The 21,573-nt window shown below is 45.4% G+C and overlaps 2 protein-coding genes across 2 annotated transcripts; both read left to right on the top strand.

Moving 5' to 3' along the window:
- The first annotated feature begins 1,401 nt into the window (after nt 1–1,401).
- LOC309797891 (zinc finger protein 541-like) lies at nt 1,402–6,466 on the top strand. Its single transcript, XM_082646277.1, has 4 exons — nt 1,402–2,767; nt 2,975–3,134; nt 3,292–3,459; nt 4,352–6,466. The coding sequence occupies exons 1-4, from the start codon at nt 2,679–2,681 to the stop codon at nt 4,532–4,534; spliced, it is 600 nt and encodes a 199-aa protein (XP_082502403.1). The 5' UTR covers nt 1,402–2,678; the 3' UTR covers nt 4,535–6,466.
- Nucleotides 6,467–16,290: 9,824 nt separating this feature from the next.
- LOC309797893 (zinc finger protein 541-like) lies at nt 16,291–20,469 on the top strand. Its single transcript, XM_082646278.1, has 4 exons — nt 16,291–16,865; nt 17,073–17,232; nt 17,390–17,557; nt 18,450–20,469. The coding sequence occupies exons 1-4, from the start codon at nt 16,777–16,779 to the stop codon at nt 18,630–18,632; spliced, it is 600 nt and encodes a 199-aa protein (XP_082502404.1). The 5' UTR covers nt 16,291–16,776; the 3' UTR covers nt 18,633–20,469.
- Nucleotides 20,470–21,573: the final 1,104 nt, after the last annotated feature.

The following is a 21,573-nucleotide window of genomic DNA, read 5'->3' as shown; positions in this document are numbered from 1 at the left end:
TCTCTTGTAGGCAGCATATATATGGGTCTTGTTTTTGTATCCATTCAGCCAATCTGTGTCTTTTGGTGGGAGCATTTAGTCCATTTCCCTTTAAGGTAATTATCGATATGTATGTTGCTATTCCCATTTTCTTAATTGTTTTGGGTTCGTTATTGTAGGTCTTTTCCTTCTGTTGTGTTTCTTGCCTAGAGAAGTTCCTTTAGCATTTGTTGTAAAGCTGGTTTGGTGGTGCTGAACTCTCTCAGCTTTTGCTTGTCTGTAAACGTTTTAATTTCTCCATCCAATCTGAATGAGATCCTTGCTGGGTAGGGTAATCTTGGTTGCAGGTTTTTCTCCTTCATCACTTTAATTATGTCCTGCCACTCCGTTCTGGCTTGTAGAGTTTCTGCTGAGAGATCAGCTGTTATCCTGATGGGGATTCCCTTGTGTGTTATTTGTTGTTTTTGCCTTGCTGCTTTTCATATGATTTCTTTGTGTTTAATTTTTGACAGTTTGATTAATATGTGTCTTGGCGTATTTCTCCTTGGATTTATTCTGTATGGGACTCTCTGTGCCTCCTGGACTTGATTAACTATTTCCTTTCCCATATTAGGGAAGTTTTCAACTAGAATCTCTTCAAATATTTTCTCAGTCCCTTTCTTTTTCTCTTCTTCTTCTGGAACCCCTATAATTCGAATGTTGGTGCGTCTAATGTTGTCCCAGAGGTCTCTGAGACTGTCCTCTGTTCTTTTCATTCTTTTTTCTTTATTTTGCTCTGCAGCAGTTATTTCCACTATTTTATCTTCCACCTCACTTATCCGTTCTTCTGCCTCAGTTATTCTGCTATTGATCCCATCTAGAGTATTTTTCATTTCACTTATTGTGTTTTTAATCGATGCTTGATTCATCTTTAGTTCTTCTAGGTCCTTGTTAACTGTTTCTTGCATTTTGTCTATTCTATTTCCAAGATTTTGGATCTTGGAAATAGAATCTTGGATCATCTTTACCATCATTATTGTGAATTCTTTTTCAGGTAGACTGCCTATTACCTCTTCATTTGTTAGGTCTGGTGGGTTTTTATCTTGCTCCTTCTCCTGCTGTGTGTTTTTCTGTCTTCTCATTTTGCTTATGTTACCGTGTTTGGGGTCTCCTTTTTGCAAGCTGCAGGTTCGTAGTTCCCGTTGTTTTTGGTGTCTGTCCCCAGTGGCTAAGGTTGGTTTAGTGGGTTGTGTAGGCTTCCTGGTGGAGGGGGCTAGTGCCTGTGTTCTGGTGGATGAGGCTGGATCTTGTCTTTCTGGTGGGCAGGTCCAGGTCTGGTGGTGTGTTTTGGGGTGTCTGCGGACTTTTTATGATTTTAGGCCACCTCTCTGCTAATGGGTGGCATTGTGTTCCTGTCTTGCTAGTTGTTTGGCATAGGGTGTCCAGCACTGTAGCTTGCTGGTCGTTGAGTGAAGCTGGGTGCTGGTGTTGAGATGGAGAGAGATCTCTGGAAGATTTTCGCCGTTTGATATTATGTGGAGCTGGGAGGTCTCTTGTGGACCAGTGTCCTGAAGTTGGCTCTCCCACCTCAGAGGCACAGCACTGACTCCTGGCTCCTCAATCTGGGATGATTTGTTGTCTATTCATGTATTCCACAGATGCAGGGTACATCAAGTTGATTGTGGAGCTTTAATCTGCTGCTTCTGAGGCTGCTGGGAGAGGTTTCCCTTTCTCTTCTTTGTTCTCACAGCTCCTGGGTCTCAGCTTTGGATTTGGCCCCGCCTCTGCGTGTAGGTCACCGGAGGGCGTCTGTTCTTCGCTCAGACAGGACAGGGTTAAAGGAGCAGCCTCTTCGGGAACTCTGGCTCACTCAGGCCGGGCGGGAGGGAGGGGCACGGAGTGCGGGGCGAGCCTGCAGCGGCAGAGGCCCGCGTGACGTTGCACCAGCCCGAGGCGCGCCGTGCGTTCTCCCAGGGAAGCCGCCCCTGGATCCCGGGACCCCGGTAGTGGCGGGCTGCACAGGCTCCCGGAAGGGCGGTGTGGACAGTGACCTGCGCTCGCACACAGGCCTCTTGGCGGCGGCAGCAGCGGCCCCAGCGTCCCACGCCCGTCACTGGGCTCCGCGCTTTCAGCCGTCTGTGGAGCTCTTTTAAGCAGCGCTCTTAATCCCCTCTCCTCGCGCACCAGGAAACCAAGAGGGAAGAAAAAGTCTCTTGCCTCTTCGGCAGCTCCAGAGTTTTCCCGGACTCCCTCTCGGCTAGCTGTGGCACATTAGCCCCCTTCAGGCTGAGTTCTCGCCGCCAGCCCCAGTCCTCTCCCTGCGCTCTGCCCGAAGCCCGAGCCTCAGCTTCCAGCGCCGCCCGCCCCAGCGGGCGAGCAGACAAGCCTCTCGGGCTGGTGAGTGCCGCTCGGCACCGATCCTCTGTGCGGGAATCTCTCCGCTTTGCCCTACCCAGGTATGTGGGGAGTTTCTTGCCTTTTGGGAGGTCTGGGATCTTCTGCCAGCGTTCAGTAGGTGTTCTGTAGGAGTTGTTCCACGTGTAGCTGTATTTCTGGTGTATCCGTCAGAAGTTGTAAGTTTTGATGAAGTCCAATACGTCTGTCTTTTGTTTGGTTTTGGAGTCATCCAAGAAACCACTGCTTACTCCCGGGTCACCAAGAATTATACCTGTGTTTTCTTCCAAGTCTTATAGTTTTCACTCTTGCATCTCATTTCTGATATGTTGGCTCAGATGTATTTTCGTCTTCAGGGTGGAAATATCTACCGGGTCCCCCACCCGATGAAGGAGGAGAACATGGCGTGTGGCTGGTAAGTTCCGAAGCCCCTCGGGAATCCTCTGGTGGCTTTGATGTGCTGGGCCTGGGTGAGCGAGCTCTGGATGCTTCACTCCTGAAGGGGTGAGCACCAGGCCACGGGGAATCGGGGGCATCATCCCCATTTCTTTAGGGTTCGTCCAAAGCTGTCAGAGGATCAGTGTTTGGGGACAGAGTCCCATTCTCCCTTTCTTCCCCACAGTAACCAGCACAATGGTGGTCCCACAGACTGGGCAGAGCCAAGGAGCACTTACGTCTGCAAGAATTGCAGCCAGATGTTTTATACAGAGAGAGGGCTGAGCAGCCACATGTGTTTTCACAGCGACCAGTGGCCGTCACCTCGAGGGAAGCAGGAGCCGCAGGTGAAGGGGCTCGAAGCTGCCATTCATCTCAGGATGGAGCCGTCCTCCTGCGGGGAGCCTGGCTGGGGGCCGGGAGTCAGGGCTGTGCTGCTCTGGAGAGGCCCCTTTCTCCCTACGTACTGTGTCTCTTAAAGGGCTGGCTCTTCTCTGTGTGTAGGTGTGTGGCATGGAGTTTTGCAAGCCACGAAGACAGGTGCTGAGGCCGGAGGGGGACAGGCAGAGTTCCCCGAGAGCCAGGAAGTCCTTGGACAACATGACCGCCGCCCCTTTGGTGGTCCCTGTGTCGGTGCCTGTGGCTCCAGCGAACCATCCCCCGGGGAGCAAGGTGGGTGCACTTCCTTCCAGCTGCTTTCCAGCTGCCAGTGGGAGCTGTGAGAAAAGCCCCCAAATCCTGACTCCATAAGAGCTTGATTTGCGTGTTCATTCATCCATTCAACCTCCAGTGAACTTCTTTTGTGCCTGGCCCTGTGCTGGGCAGGGCTGAGGACACTGCAGCGACCACAACAGGCCTGCCTCCGTCTCCTGGGGCTCCCAGCCCAGCGGGGTAGATAGACCCATCCCCGGACACTGACGACCCAGAACGGGCCGGGCTGGGAGAGGGAGCTGTAGGAGCCCCGAGGGCACCAGAGACCCTGCCTGAGGAAGGGGGTGTTGCAGCTGAGAGCTGGAGGGTGAGGAGGGGTAAGATGGGCAGAGAGGAGGGGAGATTGCGTGGAGGTAAGAGAGAGTGTAGCAAGCTCAAGCCGTCGTCTCTTCAGCCTGTGCTGGAAGACCCCACCTGGAGAAGTCCATGCTGGACTCGGGTACGGGGTGCATGGAGCCCACTGTTTGTCTCCCAGGAGCTGCTGTCATTTTGAGGGCAACAGGTTTCCCTTTTGTCATGCTGTTGCATCCGTCTGGCCCCCACTCTTTAAGTGCCAGTCACTTTAACAACGGACATGAGTTTCCAAAATGGTCTGAGTGAGGGCCTCTCCTTGCGGGGTGTGGGTGCCTGAGAAGGCCCCAGCCTCAAACATCGCCCGGCTTAGGGTCTGGAGTCTGGCTCAGGCGTGGTGGCCCTGCCCGGCTTCCTGTGCTGAGGACTCTTTGCACGGCCATGCTGGGTGTGCGTCTGGCTGGTCAGTACCCTTTCCCACTCTCAGGCCATCTTGAGGACTGAGCTGTGGGGCCGGTGGCCTCAGGTGACCCCTGTGGTTCTGAAGTCTCTTCTTCTCCAGGGACAGGAGAAGGACGGGGAAGAGAGAGACAGGAGAGCAGCCAACACAGGAAGCGGAAGAAGCTCCCACGGCCCAAGGCACTGCTCATCCCTCCTCCGCCCTCCATGTCTGGGGAGCCGGGCCCGGGAGGATGCCGCCAGAGCTGCCTGTGCTCACCCGTGTTCCTGGTGGACCGTCTCCTGAAGGGAGTGTCCCAGTGCCCTGCCTACACGCCGCCCCCGATGCTCAGCCCCATCCGGGAGGGCTCTGGGCTGTATTTCAACACTCTGTGTTCCACATCTGCCCGGGCCCGTCCCGACAGGCTCATCAGCGCCATGCTTGGTGAGTGAGCTTGATCACCCCATGATAGGCCTGTGGGGGGCCAGACCCCCGCCCCCTGTAGAATTCGGTCCAGCCATTCCCTCTGGCCTACGCTTGGGTCTGGTCTGGGTGTCCTGTTGCTGTTCAGAACTATCCCAGGACCATCTGGGACCAGCAGCCTTCTAGGTGCTTATAATTTTGTAGCCAGAAAGAAAATAGACGCAATTTAGCCTAACCACCATTCTGCCTGCCCTTTCGAGTAATTGTTTAAACAGCTTTATTGAGGTATAATTCACATGCCATATGAATCACCCATTTAAAGTGTACAGTGATTTTTTAGTGTATTCTTAGGATTGTACACCCATCCCACAATCTAGTTCTAGAGCATTTTCATCACCCCAGAAGATTATATCCACGAGCGGTGACACACAGGCCCTGTAGCCCCCAGCTCCTCTGCCCTGGGCAACCACCAGTCTACCAACCTACTTTTTCTATGGGTCTCCCTATTCTGGACATTTCATATACTTGGGATCATACAATATGTGCCATTCTGTGTCTAGTTTGTTCACTTAGAATAATGTTGTCAAGGTTCATCCATGTTGTACCATGCATCAGTGCTTCATTTCTTTTTATGGATGAATGATATTCCATTCTCTGGAGAGACAACATTTTATTTATCCATTCATCAGTTGAGGGGCATTTGGGTTGTTTTCGTCCTTTGGCTATTGCAAATAGTGCTGTTAAGAACATTTATGTATAAGTTGTTTTTGGACATAAGTCCTCATTTCTCTTGGGTATACAGCTCAGAGTGGAATTGCTGGGTCAAAGGGTAACTATGTCTAACCGTTTAAGGAACTGCCGGACTGTTTTCCAAAATGGCCGGGTCATTTTAAATTTCCACCAGCATTGTATGAAAGTTCCAGTTTCTCCACATCCTTGCTAAACACTTCTTATCTGTCTTTTTCATTATAACCATCCTAGTGGGTGTAAAGTGGTAGCTCGTTGTGGGGTGTTTGTTTATTTGTTTGTTTGTTTGTTTTGCGGTACGTGGGCCTCTCAGTGTTTGTGGCCTCGCCCGTTGTGGAGCACAGGCTCCGGATGCGCAGGCTCAGCGACCATGGCTCTCGGGCCCAGCCGCACCGCAGCAAGCGGGATCCTCCCGGACCGGGGCACGAACCTGCGTCCCCTGCATCGGCAGGCGGACTCTCAACCACTGCGCCACCAGGGAAGCCCCCTCATTGTGGTTTTGATTTACATTTCCCTGATGGCTAACGATGTTGAGCATCTTTCCACGTGCTTATTATCCATTTGTATATCTTCTCGGGAGAAATGTCTGTTCAGATCCTTTGCCCATTTTTTAAATTGAATTCTTATCTTTTTATCATTGAGTTGTCTCAGTTCCTTATATAGTCTGGATGCAAGCCCCTTATCAGATATATGATTTGCAAATTCTCTCCAATTTTGTGGGTTGTCCTTTCATTTTATTTATGATATGGTTTGCGGTACACAAGTTTTTAATTTTGATGAAGTCCAACTTATTCTTAGGCCTGCGATCAATCTTTAGTTAACTTTTATATACTGTATGAGGTAGGAGTCCAAATTTATTCTTTTGCATGTATGTATCAGTTCTTCCAGCACTTGAAAATACCGTTCTTTTCTCATTGAATAGTCTTGGTACTTTGTTTTGTTTTGTTTTGTTTTGCGGTACACGGGCCTCTCACTGTTGTGGCCTCTCCCGTTGCGGGGCACAGGCTCCGGACGCGCAGGCTCAGTGGCCATGGCTCACGGACCCAGCTGCTCCGCGGCACGTGGGATCTTCCCAGACCGGGGCACAAACCCATGTCCCCTGCATCGCCAGGCAGACTCTCAACCACTGCGCCACCAGGGAAGCCCTGCCTTGGTACCTTTGTGGAAAATCAGTTGACCATAAATGATTTGAGATTTTTCTTCTTTTTTAATACAGGCATTTTACAGCTCTAGATTTCCTTCTGAACATTGCTTTAGCTACATTTTGTAAGTTTTAGTATGTTGTGTTTTTATATTCATTCAGCTAAAGTGTTTTCTAATTTATCATTCCACTTCTTGTTTAATACACTGAGTATTAAAGAGTGTGTTGCTTAATTTTCACATATTTGTGAATTTTCCAAATTGCTGCCTTTTATTGATTTGTAATCTAATTCTCTTGTGGTCAGAGAACATACTTTGTTTCTTTTTCAATTTAATTTATTAATTTTTTTTTTATTTGTTTGGCTGTGCTGTGTGGTTTGCAGGATCTTAGTTGCCCCACCAGGGATCGAACCCATGCCCCCTGCAGCGGAAGCGTGGAGTCCTAATGACTGGACCGCCAGGGAATTCCCTTAAATTTATTTTAAAATTTAAAACTTATTGAGGCATGTTATATGGGCTAGAATCCGGTCTGTCTTGAAGAATGTTCCATGTGAATTTGAGAAGAATGTATTCTACTGATGTTTGGTGGAATGCTGTATTTTGTCTGTTTTGTCTAGTTAGTTTCAATTTCCTTGTTGATCTTCTGCCTAGCTGCCCTATCCACTGTTGAAAGTATTGAAATCTCCAACTATTATTTTGTAATGGTTTATTTCATCCTTCAGTTCTGTCGTTTGTTGCTTGGTGTATTTTGGGGTTCTGTTTTTAGGTGTGTATATGTTTGTAATTGTCACATCTTCCTCACGGCTTGACCTTTTACCATTATGATGTGATTGTGACTTCATTTGTCATTACTACAATAATTTTATCATTATCTCTGGTAATATTTTTTTGTTTTAAAGTCTAATGTGCCTGACATTAGTATAGTCATTCCATTCTCTTTTTTGGTTGTTGTTTTCTTGGTATATATTTTTCTCTTCTTTTACTTTCAGCCTATTTGTGTCTTTGAAAATAAAGCATGTTACCTCTAGACACCATTAGTTGGATCATGTGTTTTTTTATCCAGTCTTAGAAACTCTGCCTTTTGGCTTGGTTTGTTTAATCCATTCTTGTTTACTGTTATATTGATATGGTTGCATTTACATCTGCCATTTTGCTTTCTATTTTCTATATGTTACATGTCTTTTTCTCCCTCTGTTCCTCCTTTCCTGCTTTCTTTTGTATTAAGAGAGTATTTTCTAGTGTAACATTTTAATTCTGTTAATTTTTCACTTTTTCTTAGTCATTTCTTAGTGGTTGCTCTAGGACTTAAAATATATGTCTTATCAGAATCTGTTAGGATGTGTAATAACTCACTAACAATGAAATATAGAAACACTGCTCCTATCTAGCTCTCTTCCTTCTAACTCTTTTGCTATTATATGTGAGAGACCCAGTAATACCTTACTGGTCATGTTTCTTGCTTTATATACTTTTATTTCGTGTAAAAACACTGAGAGAATAAAGGAAAACAAGCATGATTTATAGAGGTTGTTATATTAACCTTCTTATTGACCATTTCTGATCTCTTCATTTATTCTTGTGGATTTGAGTTACTGTCTGAGGTGATATTCCTTTACTCCAATGCAGCTGTGCTCCTTGTGCAGTTACTGTCACATATATTATATTTCTATATGTTAGAGGCCCACAATACATATTGTTTTATGCAGTTATTTTTTAAGGCACTTAAGAAAAGAAAAGAAATATGTAATCATACTGATTTTTATAGTTACCCATATTCACTAGCGCTTCACTTTTTTTTTTTTTTTTTTGGTTTGGATTCAAGTTACCATCTGATGTCATTTGCTTTCAACCTGAAGGACTTTCTTTACTATTTATTTTTATTAGGCATGTATAATTCACATACCATACAATTCATCCCTTTAAAGTATAGAATTCAATGGTTTTTAGTATATTCACAGAGCTGTGCAACCATCACTACCATCAGTTTTCAGAAATTTTCATCATCCCCAAAGGAAGCCCTGTACTTATTAGCAGTCCCTCCTTTCCATCCTCCCCATCCCCAGCCATGGGTAACGACTAATCTACTTTGTCTCTATCGATGTGGCTATCCTGCATATTTCATATGAGTGGAATCATACAGTATGTGGTCCTTTATGAATGCCTTCTTTTAGTTAGCATGATGTTTTTACGTTTCATCCACGTTGCACTATGTATCAGTACTTTGTTCCATTTTGCGGGCTGAATAATATTTCACCTTTAATATTTCTTGTAAGAGACGTCTGCCAGCAACAGGTATTCTCAGTTTTTATTTATCTGGGAATGTCTTTATTTTACCTTCATTTTTGCAAGATAATTTGCTGAATATAAGATACTTGGTTGACACTCTTTTACTTTCAGTAATTTGAATATATTATGCCATTGCCTTGTAACCTACATCGTTTCTGTTAAGAAGTTAGCTGTTAATTTTACTGTAGTGCCCTTGTATGTAACAAATTGTTTTTCCCTTTTTGCTTTCAAGATCTTATCTTTATTTTTGCTTTCCAGATTTTGCCTATGTTGTGTCTGGATGTAGATCTCTTTGTGTTCATCTTTCTTGGAGTTTATAGAGTTTGCTGGATATACATATTGTTTTTCATCAACTTTGGGAAATTTTCAGCCATTAATACTTTAAATATTCTGTCCCTTTCTCCCCTCTTTCTGGTACTCCCACTACATATATATTGTTGCATTTAATGACATCTCACATTTGTCTGAGGCTCTCTTCACTTTCCTACATTGTTTTTCTCTCTGTTCTTCACATTTCATAGTCTCCATTGTTCTATCTTCAGGTTTGCTGATCATTTCTTCTGCCAGCTCAGATGTACTGTTGAGCCTTATTTTGGTTATTGTACTTTTTTAACCCCTGAATTATTTCCATTTGGTTCTTCTTTTTTTTTCTTTTTTGACTACATCACACAGCATGCAGGATCTTAGTTCCTCGACTAGGGATCAAACCCATGCCCCCTGCAGTGGAGGCGCGGAGTCTTAACCACTGGACCCCCAGGGAAGTCCACATTTGTTTCTTTTTAAAAAAATAATTTCCATCTCTTGATGGCATTTTCTCTTTGATGAGAAATTTTTATTTTATCTTACTTTAATTCTTTAAGCATGGGAGCCAGGGGAAGAAGAAGCCCCCATCTCCTTGGCTGCACCTACCTGGGTAGAGCTTCCGTTACAAAGAGCTGGGGGCTAGGTGGGTCAGGGAGTGGGCCATGGCTCCAGTGCCACAGACTCTCACTGTTCTTCCCAAGATTTAGTGGATTTTCTTGAATGAGTATTTCTTAAAATGCTGTATGCCTTTAGGACAACTTGCAGAGACTTTGGCTTACTGTTCTTTTTTTTTTTTTAATGATTTTTATCAGTAAATGTGTTGTTTTGCCGAGTTCCTTACTGTACTTTTTCAGAAGTCTTATCCCCCTTCCATGCAATCTCTTTTTTATGCAGATATTTTAACAGCTTTATTGAGATATAGCTAGCATACAAGAAACTGCACATCTATAAAGTATAGTATTTTTTTTCTTTATAACAGATTTAATCAGCTATACATATACATATGTTCCCATATCCCCTCCCTTTTGCGTCTCCCTCCCACCCTCCCTATCCCACCCCTCCAGGCGGTCACAAAGCACCGAGCTGATCTCCCTGTGCTATGCGGCTGCTTCCCACTAGCTATCTACCTTACGTTTGGTAGTGTATATATGTCCATGCCGCTCTTTCACTTTGTCACAGCTTACCCTTCCCCCTCCCCATATCCTCAAGTCCATTCTCTGGTAGGTCTGTGTCTTTATTCCTGTCTTACCCCTATGTTCTTCATGACATTTTTTTTCTTAAACTCCATATATATGTGTCAGCATACAGTATTTCTCTTTCTCTTTCTGACTTACTTCACTCTGTATGACAGACTCTAGGTCCATCCACCTCATTACAAATAGCTCAATTTCATTTCTTTTTATGGCTGAGTAATATTCCATTGTATATATGTGCCACATCTTCTTTACCCATTCATCCGATGATGGACACTTAGGTTGTTTCCATCTCCGGGCTATTGTAAATAGGGCTGCTATGAACATTTTGGTACATGTCTCTTTTTGAATTATGGTTTTCTCAGGGTATATGCCCAGTAGTGGGATTGCTGGGTCGTATGGTAGTTCTATTTGTAGTTTTTTAAGGAACCTCCATACCGTTCTCCATAGTGGCTGTACCAATTCACATTCCCACCAGCAGTGCAAGAGTGTTCCCTTTTTTCCACACCCTCTCCAGCATTTATTGTTTCTAGATGTTTTGATGATGGCCATTCTGACTGGTGTGAGATGATATCTCATTGTAGTTTTGATTTGCATTTCTCTAATGAGTAAAGATGTTGAGCATCCTTTCATGTGTTTGTTGGCAGTCTGTATATCTTCTGTGGAGAAATGTCTATTTAGGTCTTCTGCCCATTTTTGGATTGGGTTGTTTGTTTTTTTGTTATTGAGCTGCATGAGCTGCTTATAAATTGTGGAGATTAATCCTTTGTCAGTTGCTTCATTTGCAAATATTTTCTCCCATTCTGAGGGTTGTCTGTTGGTCTTGTTTATGGTTTCCTTTGCTGTGCCAAAGCTTTGAAGTGTCATTAGGTCCCATGTGTTTATTTTTGTCTTTATTTCCATTTCTCTAGGAGGTGGGTCAAAAAGGATCTTGCTGTGATTTATGTCATAGAGTGTTCTGCCTATGTTTTCCTCTAAGAGTTTGATAGTGTCTGGCCTTACATTTAGGTCTTTAATCCATTCTGAGCTTATTTTTGTGTATGGTGTTAGGGAGTGATCTAATCTCATACTTTTACATGTCCCTGTCCAGTTTTCCCAGCACCACTTATTGAAGAGACTGTCCTTTCTCCACTGTACATTCCTGGCTCCTTTATCAAAGATAAGGTGACCATATGTCCGTGGGTTTATCTCTGGGCTTTCTATCCTGTCCCATTGATCTATCCTTCTGTTTTTGTGCCAGTACCATACTGTCTTGATTACTGTAGCTTTGTAGTATAGTCTGAAGTCAGGGAGCCTGAGTCCTCCAGCTCCATTTTTCGTTCTCAAGATTGCTTTGGCTATTCGGGGTCTTTTGTGTTTCCATACAAATTGTGAAATTTTTTGTTCTAGTTCTGTGAAAAATGCCAGTGGTAGTTTGATAGGGATTGCATTGAATCTGTAGATTGCTTTGGGTAGTAGAGTCATTTTCACAATGTCGATTCTTCCAATCCAAGAACATGGTACATCTCTCCATCTATTTGTATCATCTTTAATTTCTTTCATCAGTGTCTTATAATTTTCTGCATACAGGTCTTTTGTCTCCTTAGGTAGGTTTATTCCTAGATATTTTATTCTTTTTGTTGCGATGGTAAATGGGAGTGTTTCCTTGATTTCACTTTCAGATTTTTCATCATTAGTATATAGGAATGCCAGAGATTTCTGTGCATTAATTTTGTATCCTGCAACTTTACCAACTTCATTGATGAGCTCTAGTAGTTTTCTGGTAGCATCTTTAGGATTCTCTATGTATAGTATCATGTCATCTGCAAACAGTGACAGCTTTACTTCTTCTTTTCCGATTTGGATTCCTTTTATTTCCTTTTCTTCTCTGATTGCTGTGGCTAAACCTTCCAAAACTATGTTGACTAAGAGTGGTGAGAGTGGGCAAGCTTGTCTTGTTCCTGATCTTAGTGGAAATGGTTTCAGTTTTTCACCATTGAGGACGATGCTGGCTGTGGGTTTGTCATATATGGCCTTTATTATGTTGAGGAAAGTTCCCTCTATGCCTACTTTCTGCAGGGTTTTTATCCTAAATGGGTGTTGAATTTTGTCGAAAGCTTTCTCTGCACCTATTGAGATGATCGTATGGTTTTTCTCCTTCAATTTGTTAATATGGTGTATCACGTTGATTGATTTGCGTATATTGAAGAATCCTTGCATTCCTGGAATAAACCCCACTTGATCATGGTGTATGATCCTTTTAATGTGCTGTTGGATTCTGTTTGCTAGTATTTTGTTGAGGATTTTTGCATCTATGTTCATCAGTGATATTGGCCTGTAGTTTTCTTTCTTTGTGACATCCTTGTCTGGTTTTGGTATCAAGGTGACGGTGGCCTCGTAGAATGAGTTTGGGAGTGTTCCTCCCTCTGCTCTATTTTGGAAGAGTTTGAGAAGGATAGGTGTTAGCTCTTCTCTAAATGCTTGATAGAATTCGCCTGTGAAGCCATCTGGTCCTGGGCTTTTTTGTTTGTTGGAAGATTTTTTATCACAGTTTCAATTTCAGTGCTTGTGATTGGTCTGTTCATATTTTCTATTTCTTCCTGATTCAGTCTTGGCAGGTTGTGCATTTCTAAGAGTTTGTCCATTTCTTCCAGGTTGTCCATTTTATTGGCATAGAGTTGCTTATAGTCATCTCTCATGATCTTTTGTATTTCTGCAGTGTCAGCTGTTACTTCTCCTTTTTCATTTCTAATTCTATTGATTTGAGTCTTCTCCCTTTTTTTCTTGATGAGTCTGGCTAATGGTTTATCAATTTTGTTTACCTTCTCAAAGAACCAGCTTTTAGTTTTATTGATCTTTGCTATCGTTTCCTTCATTTCTTTTTCATTTATTTCTGATCTGATTTTTATGATTTCTTTCCTTCTGCTAACTTTGGGATGTTTTTGTTCTTCTTTCTCTAATTGCGTTAGGTGCAAGGTTAGGTTGTTTATTCGAGATGTTTCCTGTTTCTTAAGGTGGGATTGTATTGCTATAAACTTCCCTCTTAGAACTGCTTTTGCTGCATCCCATAGGTTTTGGGTCGTCGTGTCTCCATTGTCATTTGTTTCTAGGTATTTTTAAATTTCCTCTTTGATTTCTTCAGTGATCACTTCGTTATTAAGTAGTGTATTGTTTAGCCTCCATGTGTTTGTATTTTTTACAGCTCTTTTCCTGTGATTGACATCTAGTCTCATAGCATTGTGGTCGGAAAAGATACTTGATACAATTTCAATTTTCTTAAATTTACCAAGGCTTGATTTGTGACCCAAGATATGATCTATCCTGGAGAATGTTCCATGAGCACTTGAGAAAAATGTGTATTCTGTTGTTTTTGGATGGAATGTCCTATAAATATCAATTAAGTCCATCTTGTTTAATGTATCATTTAAAGCTTGTGTTTCCTTATTTATTTTCATTTTGGATGATCTGTCCATTGGTGAAAGTGGGGTGTTAAAGTCCCCTACTATGAGTGTGTTACTGTCGATGTCTCCTTTTATGGCTGTTAGTATTTGCCTTATGTATTGAGGTGCTCCTATGTTGGGTGCATAAATATTTACAATTGTTATATCTTCTTCTTGGATCGATCCCTTGATCATTATGTAGTGTCCTTCTTTGTCTCTTGTAGTAGTCTTTATTTTAAAGTCTATTTTGTCTGATATGAGAATTGCTACTCCAGCTTTCTTTTGGTTTCCATTTGCATGGAATATCTTTTTCCATCCCCTTACTTTCAGTCTGTATGTGTCTCTAGGTCTGAAGTGGGTCTCTTGTAGGCAGCATATATATGGGTCTTGTTTTTGTATCCATTCAGCCAATCTGTGTCTTTTGGTGGGAGCATTTAGTCCATTTCCCTTTAAGGTAATTATCGATATGTATGTTGCTATTCCCATTTTCTTAATTGTTTTGGGTTCGTTATTGTAGGTCTTTTCCTTCTGTTGTGTTTCTTGCCTAGAGAAGTTCCTTTAGCATTTGTTGTAAAGCTGGTTTGGTGGTGCTGAACTCTCTCAGCTTTTGCTTGTCTGTAAACGTTTTAATTTCTCCATCCAATCTGAATGAGATCCTTGCTGGGTAGGGTAATCTTGGTTGCAGGTTTTTCTCCTTCATCACTTTAATTATGTCCTGCCACTCCGTTCTGGCTTGTAGAGTTTCTGCTGAGAGATCAGCTGTTATCCTGATGGGGATTCCCTTGTGTGTTATTTGTTGTTTTTGCCTTGCTGCTTTTCATATGATTTCTTTGTGTTTAATTTTTGACAGTTTGATTAATATGTGTCTTGGCGTATTTCTCCTTGGATTTATTCTGTATGGGACTCTCTGTGCCTCCTGGACTTGATTAACTATTTCCTTTCCCATATTAGGGAAGTTTTCAACTAGAATCTCTTCAAATATTTTCTCAGTCCCTTTCTTTTTCTCTTCTTCTTCTGGAACCCCTATAATTCGAATGTTGGTGCGTCTAATGTTGTCCCAGAGGTCTCTGAGACTGTCCTCTGTTCTTTTCATTCTTTTTTCTTTATTTTGCTCTGCAGCAGTTATTTCCACTATTTTATCTTCCACCTCACTTATCCGTTCTTCTGCCTCAGTTATTCTGCTATTGATCCCATCTAGAGTATTTTTCATTTCACTTATTGTGTTTTTAATCGATGCTTGATTCATCTTTAGTTCTTCTAGGTCCTTGTTAACTGTTTCTTGCATTTTGTCTATTCTATTTCCAAGATTTTGGATCTTGGAAATAGAATCTTGGATCATCTTTACCATCATTATTGTGAATTCTTTTTCAGGTAGACTGCCTATTACCTCTTCATTTGTTAGGTCTGGTGGGTTTTTATCTTGCTCCTTCTCCTGCTGTGTGTTTTTCTGTCTTCTCATTTTGCTTATGTTACCGTGTTTGGGGTCTCCTTTTTGCAAGCTGCAGGTTCGTAGTTCCCGTTGTTTTTGGTGTCTGTCCCCAGTGGCTAAGGTTGGTTTAGTGGGTTGTGTAGGCTTCCTGGTGGAGGGGACTAGTGCCTGTGTTCTGGTGGATGAGGCTGGATCTTGTCTTTCTGGTGGGCAGGTCCAGGTCTGGTGGTGTGTTTTGGGGTGTCTGCGGACTTTTTATGATTTTAGGCCACCTCTCTGCTAATGGGTGGCATTGTGTTCCTGTCTTGCTAGTTGTTTGGCATAGGGTGTCCAGCACTGTAGCTTGCTGGTCGTTGAGTGAAGCTGGGTGCTGGTGTTGAGATGGAGAGAGATCTCTGGAAGATTTTCGCCGTTTGATATTATGTGGAGCTGGGAGGTCTCTTGTGGACCAGTGTCCTGAAGTTGGCTCTCCCACCTCAGAGGCACAGCACTGACTCCTGGCTCCTCAATCTGGGATGATTTGTTGTCTATTCATGTATTCCACAGATGCAGGGTACATCAAGTTGATTGTGGAGCTTTAATCTGCTGCTTCTGAGGCTGCTGGGAGAGGTTTCCCTTTCTCTTCTTTGTTCTCACAGCTCCTGGGTCTCAGCTTTGGATTTGGCCCCGCCTCTGCGTGTAGGTCACCGGAGGGCGTCTGTTCTTCGCTCAGACAGGACAGGGTTAAAGGAGCAGCCTCTTCGGGAACTCTGGCTCACTCAGGCCGGGCGGGAGGGAGGGGCACGGAGTGCGGGGCGAGCCTGCAGCGGCAGAGGCCCGCGTGACGTTGCACCAGCCCGAGGCGCGCCGTGCGTTCTCCCAGGGAAGCCGCCCCTGGATCCCGGGACCCCGGTAGTGGCGGGCTGCACAGGCTCCCGGAAGGGCGGTGTGGACAGTGACCTGCGCTCGCACACAGGCCTCTTGGCGGCGGCAGCAGCGGCCCCAGCGTCCCACGCCCGTCACTGGGCTCCGCGCTTTCAGCCGTCTGTGGAGCTCTTTTAAGCAGCGCTCTTAATCCCCTCTCCTCGCGCACCAGGAAACCAAGAGGGAAGAAAAAGTCTCTTGCCTCTTCAGCAGCTCCAGAGTTTTCCCGGACTCCCTCTCGGCTAGCTGTGGCACATTAGCCCCCTTCAGGCTGAGTTCTCGCCGCCAGCCCCAGTCCTCTCCCTGCGCTCTGCCCGAAGCCCGAGCCTCAGCTTCCAGCGCCGCCCGCCCCAGCGGGCGAGCAGACAAGCCTCTCGGGCTGGTGAGTGCCGCTCGGCACCGATCCTCTGTGCGGGAATCTCTCCGCTTTGCCCTACCCAGGTATGTGGGGAGTTTCTTGCCTTTTGGGAGGTCTGGGATCTTCTGCCAGCGTTCAGTAGGTGTTCTGTAGGAGTTGTTCCACGTGTAGCTGTATTTCTGGTGTATCCGTCAGAAGTTGTAAGTTTTGATGAAGTCCAATACGTCTGTCTTTTGTTTGGTTTTGGAGTCATCCAAGAAACCACTGCTTACTCCCGGGTCACCAAGAATTATACCTGTGTTTTCTTCCAAGTCTTATAGTTTTCACTCTTGCATCTCATTTCTGATATGTTGGCTCAGATGTATTTTCGTCTTCAGGGTGGAAATATCTACCGGGTCCCCCACCCGATGAAGGAGGAGAACATGGCGTGTGGCTGGTAAGTTCCGAAGCCCCTCGGGAATCCTCTGGTGGCTTTGATGTGCTGGGCCTGGGTGAGCGAGCTCTGGATGCTTCACTCCTGAAGGGGTGAGCACCAGGCCACGGGGAATCGGGGGCATCATCCCCATTTCTTTAGGGTTCGTCCAAAGCTGTCAGAGGATCAGTGTTTGGGGACAGAGTCCCATTCTCCCTTTCTTCCCCACAGTAACCAGCACAATGGTGGTCCCACAGACTGGGCAGAGCCAAGGAGCACTTACGTCTGCAAGAATTGCAGCCAGATGTTTTATACAGAGAGAGGGCTGAGCAGCCACATGTGTTTTCACAGCGACCAGTGGCCGTCACCTCGAGGGAAGCAGGAGCCGCAGGTGAAGGGGCTCGAAGCTGCCATTCATCTCAGGATGGAGCCGTCCTCCTGCGGGGAGCCTGGCTGGGGGCCGGGAGTCAGGGCTGTGCTGCTCTGGAGAGGCCCCTTTCTCCCTACGTACTGTGTCTCTTAAAGGGCTGGCTCTTCTCTGTGTGTAGGTGTGTGGCATGGAGTTTTGCAAGCCACGAAGACAGGTGCTGAGGCCGGAGGGGGACAGGCAGAGTTCCCCGAGAGCCAGGAAGTCCTTGGACAACATGACCGCCGCCCCTTTGGTGGTCCCTGTGTCGGTGCCTGTGGCTCCAGCGAACCATCCCCCGGGGAGCAAGGTGGGTGCACTTCCTTCCAGCTGCTTTCCAGCTGCCAGTGGGAGCTGTGAGAAAAGCCCCCAAATCCTGACTCCATAAGAGCTTGATTTGCGTGTTCATTCATCCATTCAACCTCCAGTGAACTTCTTTTGTGCCTGGCCCTGTGCTGGGCAGGGCTGGGGACACTGCAGCGACCACAACAGGCCTGCCTCCGTCTCCTGGGGCTCCCAGCCCAGCGGGGTAGATAGACCCATCCCCGGACACTGACGACCCAGAACGGGCCGGGCTGGGAGAGGGAGCTGTAGGAGCCCCGAGGGCACCAGAGACCCTGCCTGAGGAAGGGGGTGTTGCAGCTGAGAGCTGGAGGGTGAGGAGGGGTAAGATGGGCAGAGAGGAGGGGAGATTGCGTGGAGGTAAGAGAGAGTGTAGCAAGCTCAAGCCGTCGTCTCTTCAGCCTGTGCTGGAAGACCCCACCTGGAGAAGTCCATGCTGGACTCGGGTACGGGGTGCATGGAGCCCACTGTTTGTCTCCCAGGAGCTGCTGTCATTTTGAGGGCAACAGGTTTCCCTTTTGTCATGCTGTTGCATCCGTCTGGCCCCCACTCTTTAAGTGCCAGTCACTTTAACAACGGACATGAGTTTCCAAAATGGTCTGAGTGAGGGCCTCTCCTTGCGGGGTGTGGGTGCCTGAGAAGGCCCCAGCCTCAAACATCGCCCGGCTTAGGGTCTGGAGTCTGGCTCAGGCGTGGTGGCCCTGCCCGGCTTCCTGTGCTGAGGACTCTTTGCACGGCCATGCTGGGTGTGCGTCTGGCTGGTCAGTACCCTTTCCCACTCTCAGGCCATCTTGAGGACTGAGCTGTGGGGCCGGTGGCCTCAGGTGACCCCTGTGGTTCTGAAGTCTCTTCTTCTCCAGGGACAGGAGAAGGACGGGGAAGAGAGAGACAGGAGAGCAGCCAACACAGGAAGCGGAAGAAGCTCCCACGGCCCAAGGCACTGCTCATCCCTCCTCCGCCCTCCATGTCTGGGGAGCCGGGCCCGGGAGGATGCCGCCAGAGCTGCCTGTGCTCACCCGTGTTCCTGGTGGACCGTCTCCTGAAGGGAGTGTCCCAGTGCCCTGCCTACACGCCGCCCCCGATGCTCAGCCCCATCCGGGAGGGCTCTGGGCTGTATTTCAACACTCTGTGTTCCACATCTGCCCGGGCCCGTCCCGACAGGCTCATCAGCGCCATGCTTGGTGAGTGAGCTTGATCACCCCATGATAGGCCTGTGGGGGGCCAGACCCCCGCCCCCTGTAGAATTCGGTCCAGCCATTCCCTCTGGCCTACGCTTGGGTCTGGTCTGGGTGTCCTGTTGCTGTTCAGAACTATCCCAGGACCATCTGGGACCAGCAGCCTTCTAGGTGCTTATAATTTTGTAGCCAGAAAGAAAATAGACGCAATTTAGCCTAACCACCATTCTGCCTGCCCTTTCGAGTAATTGTTTAAACAGCTTTATTGAGGTATAATTCACATGCCATATGAATCACCCATTTAAAGTGTACAGTGATTTTTTAGTGTATTCTTAGGATTGTACACCCATCCCACAATCTAGTTCTAGAGCATTTTCATCACCCCAGAAGATTATATCCACGAGCGGTGACACACAGGCCCTGTAGCCCCCAGCTCCTCTGCCCTGGGCAACCACCAGTCTACCAACCTACTTTTTCTATGGGTCTCCCTATTCTGGACATTTCATATACTTGGGATCATACAATATGTGCCATTCTGTGTCTAGTTTGTTCACTTAGAATAATGTTGTCAAGGTTCATCCATGTTGTACCATGCATCAGTGCTTCATTTCTTTTTATGGATGAATGATATTCCATTCTCTGGAGAGACAACATTTTATTTATCCATTCATCAGTTGAGGGGCATTTGGGTTGTTTTCGTCCTTTGGCTATTGCAAATAGTGCTGTTAAGAACATTTATGTATAAGTTGTTTTTGGACATAAGTCCTCATTTCTCTTGGGTATACAGCTCAGAGTGGAATTGCTGGGTCAAAGGGTAACTATGTCTAACCGTTTAAGGAACTGCCGGACTGTTTTCCAAAATGGCCGGGTCATTTTAAATTTCCACCAGCATTGTATGAAAGTTCCAGTTTCTCCACATCCTTGCTAAACACTTCTTATCTGTCTTTTTCATTATAACCATCCTAGTGGGTGTAAAGTGGTAGCTCGTTGTGGGGTGTTTGTTTATTTGTTTGTTTGTTTGTTTTGCGGTACGTGGGCCTCTCAGTGTTTGTGGCCTCGCCCGTTGTGGAGCACAGGCTCCGGATGCGCAGGCTCAGCGACCATGGCTCTCGGGCCCAGCCGCACCGCAGCAAGCGGGATCCTCCCGGACCGGGGCACGAACCTGCGTCCCCTGCATCGGCAGGCGGACTCTCAACCACTGCGCCACCAGGGAAGCCCCCTCATTGTGGTTTTGATTTACATTTCCCTGATGGCTAACGATGTTGAGCATCTTTCCATGTGCTTATTATCCATTTGTATATCTTCTCGGGAGAAATGTCTGCTCAGATCCTTTGCCCATTTTTTAAATTGAATTCTTATCTTTTTATCATTGAGTTGTCTCAGTTCCTTATATAGTCTGGATGCAAGCCCCTTATCAGATATATGATTTGCAAATTCTCTCCAATTTTGTGGGTTGTCCTTTCATTTTATTTATGATATGGTTTGCAGTACACAAGTTTTTAATTTTGATGAAGTCCAACTTATTCTTAGGCCTGCGATCAATCTTTAGTGAACTTTTATATACTGTATGAGGTAGGAGTCCAAATTTATTCTTTTGCATGTATGTATCAGTTCTTCCAGCACTTGAAAATACTGTTCTTTTCTCATTGAATAGTCTTGGTACTTTGTTTTGTTTTGTTTTCTTTTGCGGTACACGGGCCTCTCACTGTTGTGGCACTCCCGTTGCGGGGCACAGGCTCCGGACGCGCAGGCTCAGTGGCCATGGCTCACGGACCCAGCTGCTCCGCGGCACGTGGGATCTTCCCAGACCGGGGCACAAACCCATGTCCCCTGCATCGCCAGGCAGACTCTCAACCACTGCGCCACCAGGGAAGCCCTGTCTTGGTACCTTTGTGGAAAATCAGTTGACCATAAATGATTTGAGATTTTTCTTCTTTTTTAATACAGGCATTTTACAGCTATAGATTTCCTTCTGAACATTGCTTTAGCTACATTTTGTAAGTTTTAGTATGTTGTGTTTTTATATTCATTCAGCTAAAGTATTTTCTAATTTATCATTCCACTTCTTGTTTAACACACTGACTATTAAAGAGTGTGTTGCTTAATTTTCACATATTTGTGAATTTTCCAAATTGCTGCCTTTTATTGATTTGTAATCTAATTCTCTTGTGGTCAGAGAACATACTTTGTTTCTTTTTCAATTGAATTTATTTAATTTTTTTTTATTTGTTTGGCTGTGCTGTGTGGTTTGCAGGATCTTAGTTCCCCCACCAGGGATCGAACCCATGCCCCCTGCAGCGGAAGCGTGGAGTCCTAATGACTGGACCGCCAGGGAATTCCCTTAAATTTATTTTAAAATTTAAAATTTATTGAGGCATGTTATATGGGCTAGAATCCGGTCTGTCTTGAAGAATGTTCCATGTGAATTTGAGAAGAATGTATTCTACTGATGTTTGGTGGAATGCTGTATTTTGTCTGTTTTGTCTAGTTAGTTTCAATTTCCTTGTTGATCTTCTGCCTAGCTGCCCTATCCACTGTTGAAAGTATTGAAATCTCCAACTATTATTTTGTAATGGTTTATTTCATCCTTCAGTTCTGTCGTTTGTTGCTTGGTGTATTTTGGGGTTCTGTTTTTAGGTGTGTATATGTTTGTAATTGTCACATCTTCCTCACGGCTTGACCTTTTACCATTATGATGTGATTGTGACTTCATTTGTCATTACTACAATAATTTTATCATTATCTCTGGTAATATTTTTTTGTTTTAAAGTCTAATGTGCCTGACATTAGTATAGTCATTCCATTCTCT

Source organism: Mesoplodon mirus (genome assembly GCF_964341445.2).
Source record: "Mesoplodon mirus genome assembly, contig: HAP1_SCAFFOLD_1182, whole genome shotgun sequence".
NCBI lineage: Eukaryota > Metazoa > Chordata > Mammalia > Artiodactyla > Ziphiidae > Mesoplodon > Mesoplodon mirus.
The sequence above is the reverse complement of the archived record's forward strand: the minus strand, read 5'-3'. Positions and strand labels throughout refer to the sequence as shown.